This window comes from Myodes glareolus, chromosome X (assembly GCF_982192425.1).
Source record: "Myodes glareolus chromosome X, mMyoGla1.1, whole genome shotgun sequence".
Lineage (NCBI taxonomy): Eukaryota > Metazoa > Chordata > Mammalia > Rodentia > Cricetidae > Myodes > Myodes glareolus.
The window spans coordinates 27,809,889-27,830,015 of record NC_142053.1 but is presented as its reverse complement, the minus strand read 5'-3'; the positions used below and the strand labels follow the sequence as shown (position 1 = coordinate 27,830,015).

General features: G+C 42.5%; 1 protein-coding gene across 1 annotated transcript in view; it reads right to left on the bottom strand.

The window, feature by feature from the left end:
• The window catches only part of Il13ra1 (interleukin 13 receptor subunit alpha 1), a 62,195-nt gene that overhangs the window by 28,594 nt on the left and 13,474 nt on the right, over positions 1-20,127 (bottom strand). The window contains exons 2-6 of the mRNA XM_048450382.3: positions 19,768-19,907; positions 15,633-15,771; positions 12,914-13,034; positions 4,704-4,888; positions 1,581-1,732 (exon numbers count right to left, since the gene is read on the bottom strand). Of these exons, the coding sequence (XP_048306339.3) occupies positions 1,581-1,732; positions 4,704-4,888; positions 12,914-13,034; positions 15,633-15,771; positions 19,768-19,907 (737 nt within the window). The remainder of the gene's footprint in view (positions 1-1,580; positions 1,733-4,703; positions 4,889-12,913; positions 13,035-15,632; positions 15,772-19,767; positions 19,908-20,127) is intronic.

The window sequence follows — 20,127 nt, the reverse complement described above, 5'->3', positions numbered from 1 at the left end:
GCTTTAGAAAGCAAATGAGTTCAGAGAAGCAGTACCTGTTTTGGCATTTCCCACAGAAGCACCAAGGGAGAGTAAAGGCTGGAGTGTTCGAAATACTCACTTTGCTTTCAATCCCAATATTCTCCCCTCCGCCCCCCCCCAGAAATAATTTCTTTTCACATGGGGACATGATGCTTTCTAACACTCACAAGGACTGAACATTACTACACGACTTCATTTGCAAACGCCCTGAAGGGCTCTGTTCTGCTGTGGAGCTGGGCACTCCCTGTGGAGTTAGAGAATGTCAACATTGACTTATTTTAGTAAGCATTTGGAGAGTTCCATAACGAGCGAAAACAAATGGACCCAGAACTTTTAGCCACATGCAAGATACTGGGCTCCTCTAAAAGCAATGTAACACAGTTTAGTACAGAACTTCTAAAATAAAAGTGCACAAAGGACCCCGACCAGTAGCAAACAAGAGAGCGAGTGGTACTGTCGTGGTCTTGAGGCGCCACCTTATGGAAACACACACCTAGGATGGTCTGACTTTAAATCTGGACCTACAAAGGATTTTTAGGGATTACATTTAGCGTGTACCCAGGCATGTGTGCATGTGTGTGGGTGTGTGACTGCTATGGCACACATGTGGAGGTCAGAGGAAAACTTCTTAGGAATTGCTTCTCTCCTTCCACCCCTGTGGATCCCAAAGACTTGAATGCAGCTCACAAGGCTTAGCAGCAAACCGCTGAGCAATCACGCCAGCCTCCCCACTCCAATTGAAATTTACTAAGCAAAGCAACAAAGTCCTCACAAGAATCTATAAAACAAATAATGGGACTGACGCCCTAAAGTTACACCATATTCTGGTGAAGGCCCCACAGAGACTTTTAATTTGTATGTTTTGCATTGGTTTTTGGACGGCAGATATGTGTGTAATCCAACAAGCACTGACTATTCCAATTTGCTACATTCCTGCCACAAACTCCAAGAAAACAGAGTGTCCTCCTTAGGGCCTCTACACACCTGCACGGTTTTGTCTCTGCCTATTGCTTAAACACTGCTCCTGTCTTGTTCTGACCATACCTGCTCCCTCTGTTCTCAACCACATCAAGCCCACTCTTGACTCAGATTTTCTTTCGTCTGCTGCCCCTTCTAACCCCAGTTCCTCACACGGCTAGCTCCTGTCAAGCATTCTGCTCTCATCTCGAATAGCATTATTTCGTGTGACTTCCCTACCTAATATTTCCTCAGGCCCTTCTAGTCCTTCTACTTATCAGCCCATTTGCTTTTCCGTCATAATACACTGTGAAATTAGTTGACTAAGTCACATACTTATTTTCAATCAGCAATCTCCATGAGGTAAGAGAGAGAGAGAGAGAGAGAGAGAGAGAGAGAGAGAGAGAGAGAGATGTTTGTCAGCTGCCATTTTCATTGCTGTAGCAGACAATACCCAATACTACTGTAAACCTTCAAAACTTGCACTATGCCTTATTTTTAATCTTTTTATTATCTGCTGACAAATGTTAAGAGCTACATTTCATTATTATTTTAGTAAAAGAAAATATTCCATAAAAGACCTACCATCTAACAAAACTTACAGAGAAAAGAGAATGTAGTCCATTTTGACTGTTTTTGACATCCACTTCAGAAGATAAGCATCTGCTAGTAAAATTCTGAGGATTCTTCCACTGCACAAATAAGACATCATTTTTGAAGAAAAGATGTTTAATATGTGGAGGACCAGGTTTTACTGAAAGATAGAAGAAAGAAAATTAGTTTCTACAAGTTCATTTCATTATATGTATATAAGATATGATTATATATGTAAACTGGATAATGAAGGTTCACAAAGTGAAATCAAAATAGGGCTGATGGCTTTTAATGGCTTCACATGATCTGATATAGAGTTTGAGAATTTCTGATTACCCACAATTAGCAGAGGAAGTGTATTTAAAACTGCCCAGCAAAATGGATTTAAGGAGAGCCTTTGGGGTTATCTGGTAAATGACATGAACTCTGAGCTGAGTCTAGTCAGAAAATGGTCAAAGCAGAATCAGGACATCTAGCTGCCACACAGAGGATAGAGAAGATGAGTTCTTGGATGCACAGGTACTTCACCACATGGGTAAGAAAATACTAGGTACCAGAGGCTTCTCTAGCTCTCCCTCACTGATGCCACTCCAAGATCATGAATTTTAAAAAGTACCCTGCTTTCCACTACAGGCTGTAACTTGGTGCGGGAGAATTATCTGTATTCTGTCAATCATATTTTAATAAAACGCTGATTGGCCAGGCAGGTAGGATAGGTGGGAAAGCCAGACAGGAAGTAGAGGTGGAGCAAAGAGACTGGGAGTATTCTAGGAAGCTCCCTCTGCATTTCCTGCCCAGACCACTGAAGAAGCAACATGTAAGCTGCCCCCGCTGGAAAAGGTACCGAGCCATTATGGCTAACGTAGATAAGAATAATGGGTTAAGATAAGTCATAAGAACTAATAAGTAGCCAGAGCTAAAGGCCAATCAGTTTATAACCTAATGTAGACTCCGTGTGATTTTTCTTTGTGGCTTGCCGGCTATGGGGTACTGGGCAGGACAGATACCCCAACAAGCCGGCCCTCATTCTACAGTAACGTGTCTGTACTTTGAGAACATTTTGTTAAGCGAAGCAAGCTGACCTAAAACAAGAGGAGTGCAGTGATCCTGCTCCTGTGAAATACTAAAGGAGCTTCAGTCAAAGGAACCGACTGCAGAGAGGTGCTGCCAAGAGCTGGAGGGAAGCAGAACTCATGCTTAATAGGTAGAATTTCACTTGTGCATGACGAAAAATGTATAGATGCTGGGCAGTGGTGGCACACACCTTTAATTCCAGCACTTTGGAAGTGGAGGCAAGTGGGTCTCTGTGAGTTCGAGGCCAGCCTGCTCTACCGACTGAGTTCCAGGACAGCCAGGACTTTTATATAGAGAAATTCTGTCTCAAAACAAAAAAAAATTAAGAAAAGAAAAAAATCTCTTATAGAGATCTGCTGTACAACAAGATGAATATACTTAGCACTACTGTGCATGTAAGATGATAATGATGATTAGAATCCCAATTAAGAATAAAATATTTTGAAAGCATTAGCTTTCAAAGGTCATATTACTTTTGCAGGAATGAACTGTACTTTAAAATAGGGAACAGAAAATAATGGGCAATTAACAAAAAACATATAGAGGCCAACTTCTTGTCAAAAAGAATTATTCTTTATGTCACCATTAATTCCAAAACGACCAGTAAAATAAACCTTAAAACCCTACCTATGATAGTCTGCCAAACAAGCAAGAGGAAAAAGGATGACTTTACTTCAGTCAACCCCATGTGATAAACTACCCTGACCTCACTCTCTTGGCCTACAAACTAGGCTGCCTTTGGTCCCCTGCTACAGTTGACTTCCAAGATTATCTGGAGGAGTGGTAAGTAGTGTTTTGCTTACAGATTTAGATAAGCCTTTGTCAAAAGATGCCTCTTTTCTATTACTCATTTAGCCATAATCTGAGCTCCCTGATAGGCTACCACAACAAGCAAACCAGCATACTGACATTATTTTACTTTGGAGATTTACAAAACGCCTTTGGATACCTCATGCCCTTTGGCTCTTACAAGAGATAATTCTATCTATCTATTGAGGTCAAAGCGGGCTATATATTCCATTTTACAAATAAGGAAACACTCAAAAAGGGTCTATATGCCTTGACAAGAGGAGGCACTAGGTCCTCAACTAAAATATTGGTTGCTAAAGTTGAAGTTGAAGCCTTGTGTTGGTTAATTTTGTCATTGAGAAGAACTGGAGTCCTGGGAAGAGCGAGCCTCAACTGAGGATCTGTCTCTATCAGATAGACCTGCAGACATATCTGTAGGGCACTTTGTTATTGATGAGGCAGGACCTAGCCCACTGTGAGCAATTTCACCCCCAAATAGGCTGAACAAGCCAAAGGGAGCAGCCAGTAATCAGCCTTCATCCACGGTCTCTGGGTCAGTCCCTTCCTTCAGTTTCCTGCATTGAGCTCCTTCCTCAGCATCCTTCAACAATGGTCCATGACGTGGAATATAAGACAAATAAACCCTTTCCTCCCCAAGTTGGTTTTGACCAGTGTTTTATCAAAGTAACAGAGAAGTAAACAACTACTGGCCTCTAACAAGTTGACACTTAGCCAATATGGCCAGATCTGGGTGTCCTAAACATTATAACTGATCGATACATGTACCATGTGGAGTTATGCAATTCGAATACAGTGGTGAGTGCATATGTTTAGTGGTAGAGCATTGCTCAGCATTCGCAAGGTCCTGCACTCAATCCCCAGCACTGTATCCCAACCAAGGCTTTCTAGCCAAAAGATTATTCAGGGACTATAACATCAGAAGAGCATCTCTCCAGAGTACCAAAGTGAAACGAGATCTCTGAGTCAGAGAGCCCAGGTTCCAATCTTGGCCGTACAACTGACAGCCATAATAAATCTCTGCCTGTTTCTAAGTCAACAAGAAGAAAGCATGTGGTACTCATGTTCCAGGAATACCATTTCTAATCTGCTTCTTAAAGCATCAATCAAAGAAAAGCTTATGTGCATGCAGTTTCTTGTTTCAGGAAGATCTTCAGACTGAAAATTATCATCTTCAATTATTTGCTTTAACCATTCAAAGACAGAACAACCTTTTATCCATGCAGTCCAAGAGGGCTTTGAAAACTTACCACGGGAAATTAAAGACACTATTTTGAAGGATGGCCTAATTTTCCCAGCAATGTCCTTGACCATTATTTGAATGTTGTGCTGCTCAAAACTAGAATCTACTTTAGTCAGTTTAAAGGAACAGCTCATGCGTTGACCTTCTCTATAGATGGGTCCACACTGAAGAACTTTCCCCAGGCTGCTGTACCTACAAGATAAAATGAGACAATGATCTGAGTTATTTTGAAGAAGGTCAAGAGGCAAGGGTAGTCATCTAAAAAAATGATAGAAAGAAATCTCCATGAAAAACAATACATGCAATAAATCATGATCGTTTTTAAGATCCTGCTTTCTAACATGGCTCATTTCATATTCTAGGAGAAAAGATTATTCTTTGATGATGGGCATTAGTACTAACGAAAGCCATAGGCACTGGAACCTTCCCATTGCTCTTCTGTATGAGGGGAGAAGTTCTGAAGCCAGAATGAGGCTTACCCCTTCTGAAAAGGCATATATACTGAACCTCAGTGGCTTCCCTCTGCTCCGCTCTGTCTCTTCCTTCCTTGCTTTCTTTGATTGTTCCCTCATTCTTCCCTGCTCCTGGGTGTGTGTGGGGGGAGGGGGAGATAGTCATAATGACATTCTTCTCTACTACTGTTTTATGTGTGGATGTATCCATGTGTGTGCGCACATATGCATATAGAGGCAAGAGGGGAATGTTGGTGTTTTCCTCCATGGCTCTCCACTTTTTATCTTGAGATAGGGTGGCTCACTGATATTTCACTTACATTTACTGATCAGCAAGCCACAGGGATCCTTCATTCTTCTCTATGTCAGTACTAGGATTAAAAGCATACACCACTACACCCAGCTTTTTTTTTAAGAAAAAAAATATGGGTGCTAAGGATGTGAATGAAGATCCTCATGGTTATAAAGTAAGCAGCATATGTACCAAAAAGGCCATCTCCTCAGCCCCTCCCTTTCTCTACTTCTGATTTCCTTATCCACGCATTCTGCTGGTCACCCCATCTTTCTACTTTAATATGTATTCTGGGCAATTCCTAAACCTGACCATTCACCTCAGAATTCCTCCAAGATTTTGTGGGTTTTGTTGGTTTGTTTGTTTATTCCAGACAGGGTCTGGGTGGCCTGGAATTCACCAGGCTTGCCTGGAAATCATAGATCCCCACCTGCCTCTGTCTCCTGAGTGCTGGGATTAAAGGTGTGCACCACCACCCTGCTCATCCCAGACTTTAATGATTCTTCCCGCTTGCCTCAGCCATTGACTGAAGACACCATATGCACCCACCATATCCCTCACCAAACTGCCATTTCTACCATCTTTCCATTTCTCCCACTCTGAGTTCATTTTCTCGATGTTCCTTAAATACTTTGAAATAATGAACTTTTTTTCCCCCTCCATATCCTATCACCAAATTCTGTTTGCCAACTCTCTTGGAGTCTCATCTTCTGTGATATTCCCACTGGTCACCCCCTAATTCATGATCTCACTGCTTCAGACTTCATACTTGACCTCTCTGATCTTCATTACTAATACCTTCTCATTACCGCCAGATCAGCATTTGAGCACACGATGACTTTCGAAGTGTTCACTCTACCGTCCAGCTTTTAGAATTAGTGCTGCTGGCGTCCTAAATCCCATTTCATCTCTACCCATGCCTTCCCAAGTGACCATGAGCACCTAGACAATGGATATGATGTGTTTATTACCTCTCTCTCTCTCTCTCTCTCTCTCTCTCTCTCTCTCTCTCTCTCTCTCTCTCTCTCTGACTCTCTTTCACACCAGCTATCAAAGAACTGTGTTTTTTAGGAACTGGAACAAGACAAGGTCAAGTCTTACATCATCTGCCACAGTTGGAGTTGTGCAAAGGTTCTGTAGAAAATGAAGATCATTTTTTAAAAATGAGCAAAGAACAGAGAGTCTCAAACCCTTAACCTGTAACCTCAGAATTATCTGTAGTTATTCCTGAGCTCAGAAAACGCAAACTCCTGCTGCAAACCAGGTTTGTTTTCTTTAATGAAAATGTAATTATTTACTCCTACAAATACCACAAAGAAGCGTTTTGATACAAGATGACTGTCGAGAGAGTTATCTCTTCATGTTGCTGTTGTTGAGACACAGGGTCTTGATGGCCAGACTGGCCTCAAACTCACTCTGTAGTCAAAAGATAAACTTGAACTCCTACGATCGTCCAGTCTCCACCTCCAAAGTGCTTCTCTGATCATCTAAAAGCACAAAATCTTTCCTCTCAGTTGTAAGTCTCTATGGATCATAAAAGAAAACTTCTAGAATCTTAAATTATGGTCATGAGCAGTTTGGGGATTAGATGGTCCTGGAATGTTTTCCAACCAAAACAGAAACTAACACTACTAATGACATTGTTTTCTTACATAACAAAAGCTAGTGATAAATGTGACTTTTAAAATACAATGAAAGGAACTCCTGTGATGTACAGTCTTTTGGGCTCATCTTTCATTTTGTCTCCCCACCCCCAACAGTTCATAGATAACTCGTGGACTCTGAAGGTGGTTAATGTGGGAGGGGGGAAAATCCCTATAATTCATCAAGTTGACCGGACTGGAGCTGTTTAGGTCAGGCTCCTTCGAATCCCCAACTACCCTTCTATGATACAAGTCACCGCTCTGGCTTTACAAACCATGATTTTGAATAAAAATAATAATCTCCCCATTTCTGACTGGGGACTAGGGCAAACAGTCTGGCAATTAGTGCAATGTCATCTACATGGATACCTAGGCCATTGTTTGTGTTTGCTAACCAATAACATGTCTGCACTCCCTTGCCTTTGGGGTTTTGATTGAAAAGAAACCATCCAGGGAAGTGAAGGGGAGGAGGAAGCATGGGCTTGATGCCAATTCCATGTGAAAGGAGAAGCGAGCATCACTGAGTGGTGATGTATCTGCAAGGGACCGCAAATAGCCAACAAACATGGGTATCTCCAGCCCTCATGAACTGCCATGCTGACCGTCAATCACGATTCCAAGCACTTTTTGTATAACAGCCCCCAACAATCTTCAGAAGTAGTTATCATCACTACCCCCACTTTACAGATGATAAAACCCAGGCTCAGAGATAGGAAAGGCTCACTGCAAGTAAGGATTTGAGCACACACACAGTCTGGCACTAGAATGAAGAAGTTGTGGAGTGGTGAGAGCAGACAACACGGGATAACACTGTACAACAGAAATGGGCCATCCAATACAGCAGTCACTTGTGACCTCTGGAACTGGCTGGTCAGATGGAGTCACCGAGGTTTTAATTTTGTTTAAATTAAATTGTAAACAGCCTGTGGTGGTTTGAATGAGAATGGCCCCCATAGGTCATATATTTGAATGCTCGGTCCCTAGCTGGTAGAAACGTTTGGGAAGGATTCAGAGGTGGCCTTGTTGGAGAAAGTGTGTCACTGGAGGTGGATTTTGAGTTTTGGAAAACTCATGCCATTCCCAGTTAGCTATCTTTCTGTCTCGTATTTGAGGGTCAAGATGTGGCCTCTCAGCTACTATTCCAATGCCATGCCTGTCTGGCTGCTGTCTCATCATGATAGTCATGAACTCTAACCCTCTGGAACTGTTAGCCCCAAATTAAACACTTGATTTTTATAAGCTGTCTTGGTCATGAAGTCTTAGCACAGCAATAGAAAAGTAACTAAGGCAGTCATACATAGCTAGCATCTCCTCTACTGAGCAGCCAAGTTCACACTATGTAAACCATGGAAAGAGCCTCTGTCAAACGACCGGCACTGGAAATACATTGACAAGAAGTAGTATCTTTGATAACTGACCACTGGGGTGTCGGCAAACCGCCGCTTTCCAGATCACTCCTTGAGCCATGTCCAGTTACAAACTGTGCTCTGCCAGAATGCATCAACTTGGGGCCGAAGGCCAACTCAAACACTGTCTGTTGTCAACTGTGACAAGAGCCTGCACCATCTCAGAGAAGAAGAATGCATTCCCAGATTAATCCCAAGGAGGCTCTCTTAGTTAGTTAGAGTTTTTATTGCTGTGAAAAGACACCATGACCATGTCAACTCTGATAAAGGAAAACATTTAATTGGGGCTAGCTTACAGTTCAGAGGTTTAGTCCTTTATCATCATGACAGGGACATGGTGGAGTGCAGGCAGACAGGGTGTTGGAGAAGGAGCTGAGAGTTCTACATCTGAATCCTCAGGCAAGCAGAAGCAACTGTGTGTCACACTGAGTATAGTTTGAGCAAGGAGACCTCAAAGTACACCCCCACAGTGACACACTTCCTCCAACAAGGCCACACCTACTCCAACAAAGCCACACCTCCTAAGAGTGCCACTCCCTATAGGGGCATTTTCTTTCCAACTGCCACAGGGACATTGCAGGGCTTGCACTGAGTCTTGGTTTTTGCTAGCATATCTCCAGGGCGTGCACACCTCCCCCTATTTTTTACTTAATAGATCCTTAAGGACTAGTTCACCCCAATTGTAATAACTGGATTGCTTTCCTTCAGTCTGTTGTAAAATGAAGTGATTTTAAGACTCCCCCTCACTCTCTTTCTAATCCCCTCCTATAGACTCATTTCTAAAGGATTTCCCTGTGTTTCCAATCATGATAACTCTGGGGTTAATAGCATAATAAACACAGGCATGCTACCAATTCCTAAGGTACCTTACAAGCCTATACTAACAGCTCCCTATGCCTTTCGCTGCAGCACAGAGCCAGGCGACTCCTAAAGGTTTAATTCTGTTTGTTTCCCTGCTACCAAGTCTTGGGGAGCCAGATGTACTCAACCCTTCTTTTTCACTCCCAGACTACAGAGATCCTGCACCGCTTATGCTTCTACGTCCTCTTCCTATCCTTGGCTGTTCTCTAGTTTTGGATCCTACCAAGAATTTCACAACTGATTTATGGAACACCTACCCCAAGTGTCGAGTGCTGGGGGAAACACAGTACTGCCTCTGCTCGCAAAGGAGATTGCAGCCTGGAGAAGGGAACTACCACTAAGTAAACAGGAAATGATGATACATTGTGCAGAGCATTATGACACTCCAAAGTACTACTGGGGACATGTCTCCAGACTTGAGAGGTTCAGGAAGACAGTCTGAAGAGGAAATTGCATCTTAGCGGAGCAGAGGACAAACAGGACGTATTAGGTCAAAAGGGAAGGTACAGACTGTGAGAGAAGGTAGAATATGTTCCCACTGGTCTGGGTGAATATCCCTGTTTGAGTACCACCATTCTGGGTATTGAAGAGACAGTGTAAAGAATGGAAATAAATTTAGTGTATGCTGTAAGTGGGGCAGAGGTCCAAAGAGGAGGATGAGACACGCTAGACAGGTTGACAGTAGCCAGGTGATAAGGGGCTTTGTCTGTCATGTTCAAGAGTATGGGCTTTACCATAAAGGTACAAGAGTGCCACACAATGCATAAGAAAAGGAGATCCAGTGGGTACCAAGAATGAACAATGGAAACTTTTACATGGAGATGGGGGATTGGGAAAAAGAAGCCTACACAGTTGACTACACGATCTTAGGACCTTTACCTGTGGTGTGTCTCAACCTTATCAGTTTGACCCTCCCACCCAATGGGGAGGAGGGTGATGGCAATGCCCTGGGACATTTAGGAGGATTTCATTCAACAATTCATTTGATTTGAGGGGGCCGACATGCAGAGCCTGGTTTATATAGTACACACATGCACACACATATATATCGAAATATCACATGGTAGCCCATAAATATACAAGATTTTTATGCATCATTTAATAATAAATTTAAATGAAAATACCATATGGGGGTTTTCACTCTGCTTTATGATCTACCCATATCCATGAGTGTTTTAATATAGTACAAATATCTTCCATGATGTAAGCAGGCAAAATGGTCACTCTAAGATGATTTTTTTCTTTCCCTAAGGGCCTGTGCATGTTGGGCAAATCCTCTACCCATGAGCCATAGGCACAATCTGATATTCCAGAACATATATCTTCAGAGGTGCTAGACATGGTCCCACCCATGCCTTTCTCTCAGAGATGTTTTATGAAACAAGTGAGGAGAGCAAGGCCATGTAGAGGACAGATCCCCAAGGCTGGACTCCTTTCTCCAGCCAGCTGTCACGGTGCCTCAATATCCTTGCCCTGGTTAGATTTTGTTTTTGTCAACTTGACATAAACCTAGACATATCTGGAAAGAGAGAAGGAGTCTCAATTGAAAAATTGTTTCCATCGGATTGATCTGTGGACAATGCTGTGAAGAAGCACTTTCTTCATTAGGGACTGGTGTGAGCGAGGCCAGCCCATCGCGAGTGGTACCACCTCAGGGCAGATGGTCCTAGCCTGTGGAAGAAAACTGAGTATACCAGGGGGAGCAAGTAATTAGCACTCCTCCATGGCCTCTACTTCAGTTCCTGCCTCCAGGTTCCTGCTTGAGTTCCAGCCCTGAATTCTGCTCAAGAGGAGCTATAAACTTGAAGTTAAAAGAAACCCTTTCATCCCCTGGCTGCTTTTTTTAAATCATTTTATACAGAAATGTAACCATGACTAATGCAATCTTCATGACTGATAGGGAGATAGATAGAGGAGGGTGGGTAGTAGGTACAGTAAGGGGGTAAGGAGCAAGTTCCGTGTTCTACAGCTAGCAGGGCTATTAGCGCCCATAACAGCTAATTACAAAGAGAGGAAGTGAGTCTGAAGACTTTCAGCACACAGAAACAACAGTTTTTGAGGAGAGAGATATGGTATTTAGCATGACTTGGTCACAGCATATAGCTTATAAAAACCAAATATAATACAATATTCCACAAATATTTACAAGTATCAAATCAATGAAGTCTTTTGGGCCTTTATAAAACGTAAATAAACCTGCTTGTAAAAATCCCCCAGTTTCAGGCAGGCACGATGATTCCAGGAGTATTGCCACACTTTGGGGCCAGCCCGGAATACACAGTGAGCTCCAGGCTAGCCTAAGCTACAGTGTGAGAACATGTTTCAAAAACAGAGAAAGGAATGGTGTGTGTGTGTGTGTGTGTGTGTGTGTGTGTGTGTGTGTGTATTATGGCTCTTGGGAATGCTTTTTTTGAAGCCCATTTTATATGATATGTGTTGTAGAATTTTATTCCAGTGACATTCTTGAAATAACAAAATTATATAGGCGGAGGACAGATCAGCGAGTGGCTGTCAGGGGTTAGAGACTTGGGCGAGAGGAACAAAAAGGAGGATGGGATGGCAGAGGCGGGTGTGGCTATGACAGAGCAACTGGCCGGAACTTTGTAGTGGTGGAGCCATGTGGTATGACAAAGCTACACAGAACTCTACACACAAATACACACGAAACTGGCATCATGTGACAAGGCCGTAGAATGTCAATACCAATTTCCTGGTTTTAGATTGCTTTAGAGTTGACCACTGAGAGAAAAGAAATGAAAGGAGTGTGAGGTCTTCCCAGATACATGTTGCGACAGTGTGTGAACGGGCATTTCAAAATAGGAAGTGCTTTTAAGTAGATGTGTTTTCTAGTCAGCTGTCACTTCTTCTTGTGGTGTTTTTGGTGGTTTGTTTTTTGTTCTTTGTGTTTTTTTTAAGGGTGGACATTCTTTTTCTTTTTTATACTTTTTAAATATCTTATTACATTTATTTATTCATAGGTATTTATTTAGTGGGAGGTACACATGTCATTGAGCATATGAGGAGGTCAGAAAACAACTTACCAGACTCACCATGTGGGTTCCAGAGATCAGATTAAGGTCCCCAGGCCTGGCAGCAAGTGTCTTTTACCTGCTAGGCTTTCTTAATGTGTCTTTCCTTTTTTATTTTTTTTTTCAGATTAGTTTTTAAGTGACCATACCAAATAATGTGTTTCATTATTAATTACTCGTCTACTGCCTTCATAGATAAAGAATCGCCTCATCAGGTCATGACATTTGCAAGGCTCTGGTGGTTTGTTGTTTGTTTATTTTGGAGACAGGATTTCTCTGTGAAGCCTTGGCTGTCTTGGAACACACTCTGTAGACCAGGCTGGCCACGAACTCACAGAGATCTGCCCGGCTCTGTCTCCCAAGTCCTGGATTTAAATGTGTGTGCTACAACTGCCAGGCCAAGGTCCCGAGTTTGATCCCTGACACCACATATAAAGAGTAGGCTATTCTTCTTTAAAATAAGGCTGACCTCAAAGGCTCCCAACACAACCACAATGTTCCAGCTAATCTGTCGCACCTGCAGCGCACACTCACCAGTAGTGAAGAGTATAGTTTGTGTCAGGGCTTGTATTCTTTCCAGGAAGCCAGGAACACTTCATGTAGCTCAGGTTGTGTGAAATGCACTGGAGCTCAGTCACAGCAGACTCAGGATCACCTGGAGTGTCCAGGAGAGAGTCCTTGTCATGAAAAGTAGTTACCGACCTAACCCCTAATCTCACACCCTTTTTACCCAGAAGTCACTTAGGACAGTAAAAATCCAAATGTAATTCAGTCACAGCTTTCCTTCTCACCTCTTTATACAACAAAAGCAGCTTTGTGGGGCTTTTGTTTCTTTGTTCCTTTCCTTTGTCTTAAAATTATTCATTCATTTATTTATGTTTACATGCCAATTCCAGCTCCCCATCCTCTCCTCCCACTTCCCCCCACCCCACTTCCATTTGCTCCTCAGAGAGGGTAAGACCTCCCCTGGGAAGTCAACTAAGTCTATCCCATCTCCTTGTTGAGGCAGGATCAAGCCCCCACCCCCACCTCCGTGCCTAGGCTGAGCAAGGCATCTCTCCATAAAGAATGGGCTCTACAAAGTCAGTTCATGCATTAAGAAAGCATCTTCTGTATCTCTAAAGGAGCCTTACTCATCTTCTAACTAGAGAAATTGGTGAAAAGTCAAATAATATTTCAGCCATATTCAGTGACTACAAAATAACTGAATGAATGTAAAAATACAAACAGCCCCTATATTCCATCATTTTTATTATTTGTTTTAATTAAAATATAATTGTCACTCCCCCCTTCTCTTTCTTTCCCCCATTGCCCTCCTATTCCCTTCTCTTCCCCTCAAATTGATGGCCTTTTTTCAGCTGGCATATGTATGCAGAAAAATATAAATTCAACCAGCTGAGTCTGTTTTTGTCATTTGCTGTGTGCATGATTTCAGGGCTGACCAGCCAGTATTGTGTGTCTGTATATGGGTATGTGCATGAGGGAGCAGGTGCCTGCAGAGGTCAGAAGCATCCAGCACCCTGGAGCTGGAGTGAGGAGTGAGCAATCTGACACGGATGCTCAGAACCTAAGTAGGGTCCTCTAGAAGAGGCAAGCCTTTTTATAAAGACAATTTACCTACCTTTCTTCTCGTCAGTACTGACATCTAGGGACGTTCTGGGGGATCATAAGCATAACCTAAGGTTTAATAGTTGCTTGTTGTATGCTGGCGTTTTAGGTGTTCTCCTCCTATCCCACTTCTCTGACATGGTTTCCTAAGTAACCTAGGATGACCTGGAACTTGTCATGGAGCACAAACTAGCTCTGAACTTACAATCTTCTTACCTCATTCCCCTGAGTACTTGGATTAGAGGTGTGGATCACTAAGATGGCCATCTTTATCTTGTGTTATTCTTTATTTTGTTACTCCTTGTTATTCTGGCTGATTTTTTCAAGAAACTGGCTCAATCTCCTGGCTCCAAACAATTCTTCCTGTCTCAGCCTCACAAGGAATGTGACTACCGGCACTTGCCACCACATGTGGCCTGAAATCATCCTGATATGACATCTCTCTTGATAAAGAGGTTTCATTTATCATGTCCCTACATTAATTTAAGGCCTATGTTTAAAATGTCAGCCATTAACCTTCATGCTCCTTGAAGGAATACTTTACTGAGCCATCATGAACCATTTTATGTCACAATATAACTGCTTTTCAAGTTAGTAAACTCCCAAGATTACAAATATGGTAGGCCAAGCTGGTTTTGTTTTCGTTTTTCAAGACAAGGTTTCTCTGTGTAGCCCATGATCTCAGTTACCTGGCAGTCCTAACTTTTATACCTTTAAGAGCAGTGCCTCATACGGTTTTTCTTTTGATCAGTACAAATCAGAAAGTGCCTTAAACAACAAGCCATGCAGTGCTAAGGGTTAGAAGCTGGAGATGGGGCCTGGCTCTGACTAACAAAGGGCCAGGTAATATGAAAAGACCAAATGTGCAAAAATATTTATTGCGATCCTCTCCATCATTGTAGGAGGTAGGCGCTCCCATTTTATAGATGAGGAAAATAGGTGGGGGCAGTAATCTAACCAAGGTCACACAATTAGTAACTTGCAGAACTGGGATTTTTAAATGTTGGTGGCTGGTGGCTGGGAACGTTTCTTGCAATTAATGTAGGCTCCTCCCTGGACATACTATAAGACACAGAAGGATTGTGGGTAAAGTGCAAGTAGGGGACAATGATCCTCATCACCCTTTTACTAGTCATGTACTGATACTAGGCCTGCATACTTATTCTCCTTGGGCATTTCCCACCCCCATATATATTCTGCATAGCAGACTAATTTCCATATGGCACAACCACAACAGTACTATAGGTTCCCTAAAGTGCTGAGCCCAAAGACCTAGAGCACGCCGCTCCAGCCTCTTCTCCATCGTGCATAACATCTGGAGAACAACGCACGCCTTACTTACTTCAGATCAGTTTATAAAGCACACTTTAGGGAGGGAGAGGGGGTGAGTGTGAATGTGTGTGTGTTCATTTTTCAAATTATAGAAGAAAGCATTCCAACTGTGTAAACATTACTATTATGCAAACTGTCTGAGCTACTTGAAGCAGCAACACCCTCAAACTTATCAGCATCCAGTACAGGGCCTGGCCCTTATTTGACTCAGCAAAACTTTGAGAATGAAGTGAAGCCACCAACCATGAATGTGAGCACACCAAGAAATTGGCTACACTCTTCCCTCGCAAGGGAGAACATCTGGATCTATTACCTTCAGGGGGCGAGATGCACTTTCTCCTCACCACACTAGGCTTCTCGCTTTCATTGGCACTACATTGGGTTGCCACTTGCAGACAGATCTTTTCATTTAGGGGTACTTCCTTTAAACGACGAGTTTCTGGAGCAATTCTCTGAGATTAGGAAAGTTAAAAAAAAAGTAACTTCTACAGCTTCAAACAAACAAAAAAAGGACACTTAAATCACAAAGTCTTAGCCGACCTAAGTGTGTAAGAAAAATAATACGTTCTTAAATAGTGTGGGTGAGTGGTTTTGAAAGGGTTATTCTGCTCTTCTGCCATGTCTGTAGACCTGCAATGGGGTCTCAGTCCTAGTTTTGGTTGATATAACTTTGAAGCAGGGAAGCAAAACACTACTGACATTTAATAGACAGAGGGACAGAGGCCAGGAATGATACCTGGCACCCTGTAATGAACAGGTTAGCCCACTTTTCTCCTACAATAAATAATAAGCATGCATTAGGCACTAGTAGTGCACCTGGCACTGAAAACCTCTAGTATAGATAAAGAGATTCCCATATTTACGGGTATAACCATCATAAAATTTACTTAGACGTCTACCATGCTAGCTAGCATCAACTCTCTACAAGCAAACTGACAGGAAGCATTATCAAAATTCCACCAAGATCAAGCTTTAAATGGCCACATCAAAACTTCAGTCATTGTGAAGTCTGGGGATCAAGAGCCAAAGAGACCCTTTTCATTAAGCACTTTTCTGTAGTGTCTGAGCAAGTTTCGACTGTTGCTCTATGCACTTACACGCTTCATCTGGAACACAGGAAAGGATAAATAAGCTTTGTGAAACCACAGATTCCCAGACACTGCAGAAAACTAAGACTAAATCACAGAGCTGCTTAGTATGACTTAGAGCAACGTTATTAAAGGGCTCTCTAGGAAATTAACATTTCCAGAGGTGAGAGGAATAATTAAGAATGAAGCGGACTTTAATCAGAGTTCCAAAGAGCACTTCCTGTTTTGCAATAGTTTCTGACTCAAGTTTCCCATAGTATTTCCTTTCATAATTTCCTGGTAGCCATGAAAAGAGGGGAAATGGTCACGTCGCTTAATCTACCACCTCAAGCAACTAGTGTGACATTTTGCATGCCTGCTGCTGGCTGGGCATGAGGAAAACTCCAGTCACCTCTGAAACAAAGACATGAGGATGCTCTCAGGAAGTCATCAACAAACCAGTGATGAAAATACCGGAGGAAAGATGTATATGGACACAGAATAGTTCTTAACCACAATTAGGATAGTAGTACTCCGAAAAAGTGGGGCCAGTAGGCCAGAAAAAAAAATAGATCTCTTCAAGTAAAATCCCAGCTCAGAGAAGGGTGGTGTTGACTTGATAGTGTGGACGTGGAGAATCCAGCAAAATTAATCGTTATCCTCAGCGGGGCCTCCGGCTATTCATAGCCAAGGACATTTTTTTCACAAGGAATTCTTGCTTCCTTGCCAAGAAATCTCCTTATCATTTGGCTTCCCATATAAGCTGTCCCTACCGGGATGAAAAGTACAGTGCTGACAGAAGTCTTCCTGGAATGCATCATCATTTAGGGTTGTCCCTTTAGGAACGAATGCAGGCTGAGGAAGCGAGGTCTCTGACGGCGCCCATGGAACTCAAGCCCAGCCCTCGAAAGTGCGATAAAGATGGCAGGAAGACTTCCAATGTAACTCTCACCAACTTCGCTCCCTTACTAAGTACAAGTTGCTGAATGAGCCTGGCCGACTGGAGGATTCTTCCTAATTCTCACCTGGGAGAAGCGGTCACTCTCTGAGGACGCCAAGGGACAATGGATTGGCAAACATCATAAATGAGGGTACAGTACTTATCTCAACAGTGTGACACTGGGTTCAATCCCCAGTATCTCAAGTTTTGATGCTTTTTGTTTAAAATAATCTTTCTAGTTTAAAAAGAATATCTTAGAAATCATAAATTAGGATCATGGAGGAGTGGGGGATCTCAGTTGCCTCATTATCTTTAGATACTGCTCCAGCTCGAGAGCTAAAGAGTTTTATCAGCCGGGCGGTGGTGGCACATGCGTTTAATCCCAGCACTCAGGAAGCAGAAACAGGCTGATCTCTGTGAGTTCCAGGTCTACAAGAGGTAGTTCCAGGACAGGCTCTAAAACTATAGCGAAACCCTGTCTTGAAAAAACAAAAAAAGAAAAAAGAAAAAAAGAAAAAGTTTTATTATCCTGGCATTTTTAAATTAAAAAATGCTTTCAAACATAGATTTGAATCTTATCTTCTAGACATATGAATAGTAAAACAAACATTAAATGATAATGGTTTTGAAGTCTCTTTTTATGGTGGTGCATGCCTAGATTCCCAGCACTTCGGATGCAGAGGCTGAGGAATGGGGAGCTCGAGGCCAGCCTCAGCTACATAAGGAGACGGAAATCAGCCTGAGATACAAGAAGACCCTGCCTCAAAAAGAAAAGCTCCAATTCCGAGCTATGTAATATTAAATTGAATAAAATAAATTGTAAAATTAAATGAATAAAATAGGAGGCCTAAATAGTAATGATCACCAAGTGAAACATTCCTCCCTGTATCAGACAGGAAACGCAGTTCTTCCCAGCAGAATCACTGCACTCTGGGAGCTGTTACAATGACAGTATGCTCCACCCCTCTGGGAATCTGGCCTTCTTGTAAACTGCATCCAAGCCCAAGGCTGCAGTCCTGGATTTGTCCATCTCCCTGACAATGAACACCTCTTGGCTCCAACACACCTTTTCCCGCCAAAGAGTTCTTTCCCAGCAGGAAAGGGAGCCAGCCTCAGCTTAGGCCTCTGTGCATTCCTGGACGGAAGAGCCTTTGATTTATTCTTCCAGCGGGACTTCCCTATCTCTGGGTGATGAAAGATAACGCATTTTAGGTTGCCAGAGCTGCCTCCTACTTGCCAGATTGGAGACTTAGTGGACACGAACAAAACAATGGTAGAGGGATACTAGTCATATCAATCTTTTGCTTTCTTATATATAAAAAACCCCTGTCTGCAGATCTCTCTTGTCTCGATACGCCTCTCTGTGAAGACTAAAAGCAACCTGCAGACTTGATATCATTTAGCAAACACTGGGCTTCTGTGTACACTGCCTGCTGTTGAATAGGTCGAGTGGCTACATCCAACCGTACAGATGTTCTGAGGTTACAGCCAAAGGACAGGAAGAGAAGCACTGCTATTGGCACCCATTTGCAGCCTCACAGTGGCAAACTCCAGGAGGTCTAGACTCTCAAAATTCTTCAAAATTCTGGACAAGGTCAACCCCGAACACCTCTCTCACCCGACACAATGCAAGAAGGTATAGACTCACAAGACTATTGAATAGATGTGCCACCAAGAACCTAATCATCCCATCCGGCCATCAAAGATTTATTTAAGTCCTCAGCTGATTACTTCTAGCAGGCAAGGTGTAATTTTCCTCAGGCACCAGCAGATGTAAGCCCACTGACCACTAACATCTCATCCTTCCATTTCCCCGTGGCGTTTACTTTTAGACCCAAAGCTCATGCATATCTATCGGTAGCCATGAGCAAGGAGATACTAAATGTGAAAATTCTCTGCAAGAAGAGCCAGGCGGTGGTGGCACACGCCTTTAATCCCAGCACTCGGGAGGCAGAGGCAGGCAGATCTCTATGGGTTCGAGGTCAGCCTGGTCAGCCTGGTCAGCCTGGTGCGAGTTCCAGGACTGGCTCCATAGCTACTGGGAAACCTTATTTCAAAAAAATCAAAAAACAAGTAAGTAAGCAAATAAATAAATAAATAAATAAATAAATAAATAAATAAATTCAAGAAGACAGAGCTCCAGACAAGGACAGAAGAGCAAACATCAATAATGGAACATTATTTATCGGGTGCCAAATAAATAAGGCTATCCAGTATTTTCTATCAGGACAATCAATTATATTCAATCATCAATAATTAGCAAATAGTTTCAAATGTTCAATTTTGTCAATGGTTGTTTCTATAGGTCTCCCCAGGGGCCATCTGGGAACAACCTAAAGTAACATCGCCATTTTAGAGATGAGAATTTGACTCATTTTTTGCTTTGATCACAGCATTTGCCCTCTTAGCCGCAGCAGTGGCACAGGTTCTAGAACACTTACCTTATCCTGTTTGTCATCAAAATGACTAAGGTACCTGAGAGTACAGTTTGGGTTGGCTCCCTCAGGAGGACTCCATGTCCATATTATTGTGCAGAGGTTTTCCACAGAGACACTCAGATTCGTCACAGGTGGCTGAACTTCTGTTCAAATCAAACATAAGACAAACATAGATCAATGCCAGCCAGACGTTTTCAATGGCTCATTTAATCCATTCTCCCACAACCTAGGGCCAAGACCAATAACAAGCTGAATTAACAACATCTAACATTTGCTGAGACAAACAACGTTACACTATATACATATTAATGAAAACGTGCACCGACAGTTTTGAAACAGGGACAACTGTTGGCTTCATTTGAA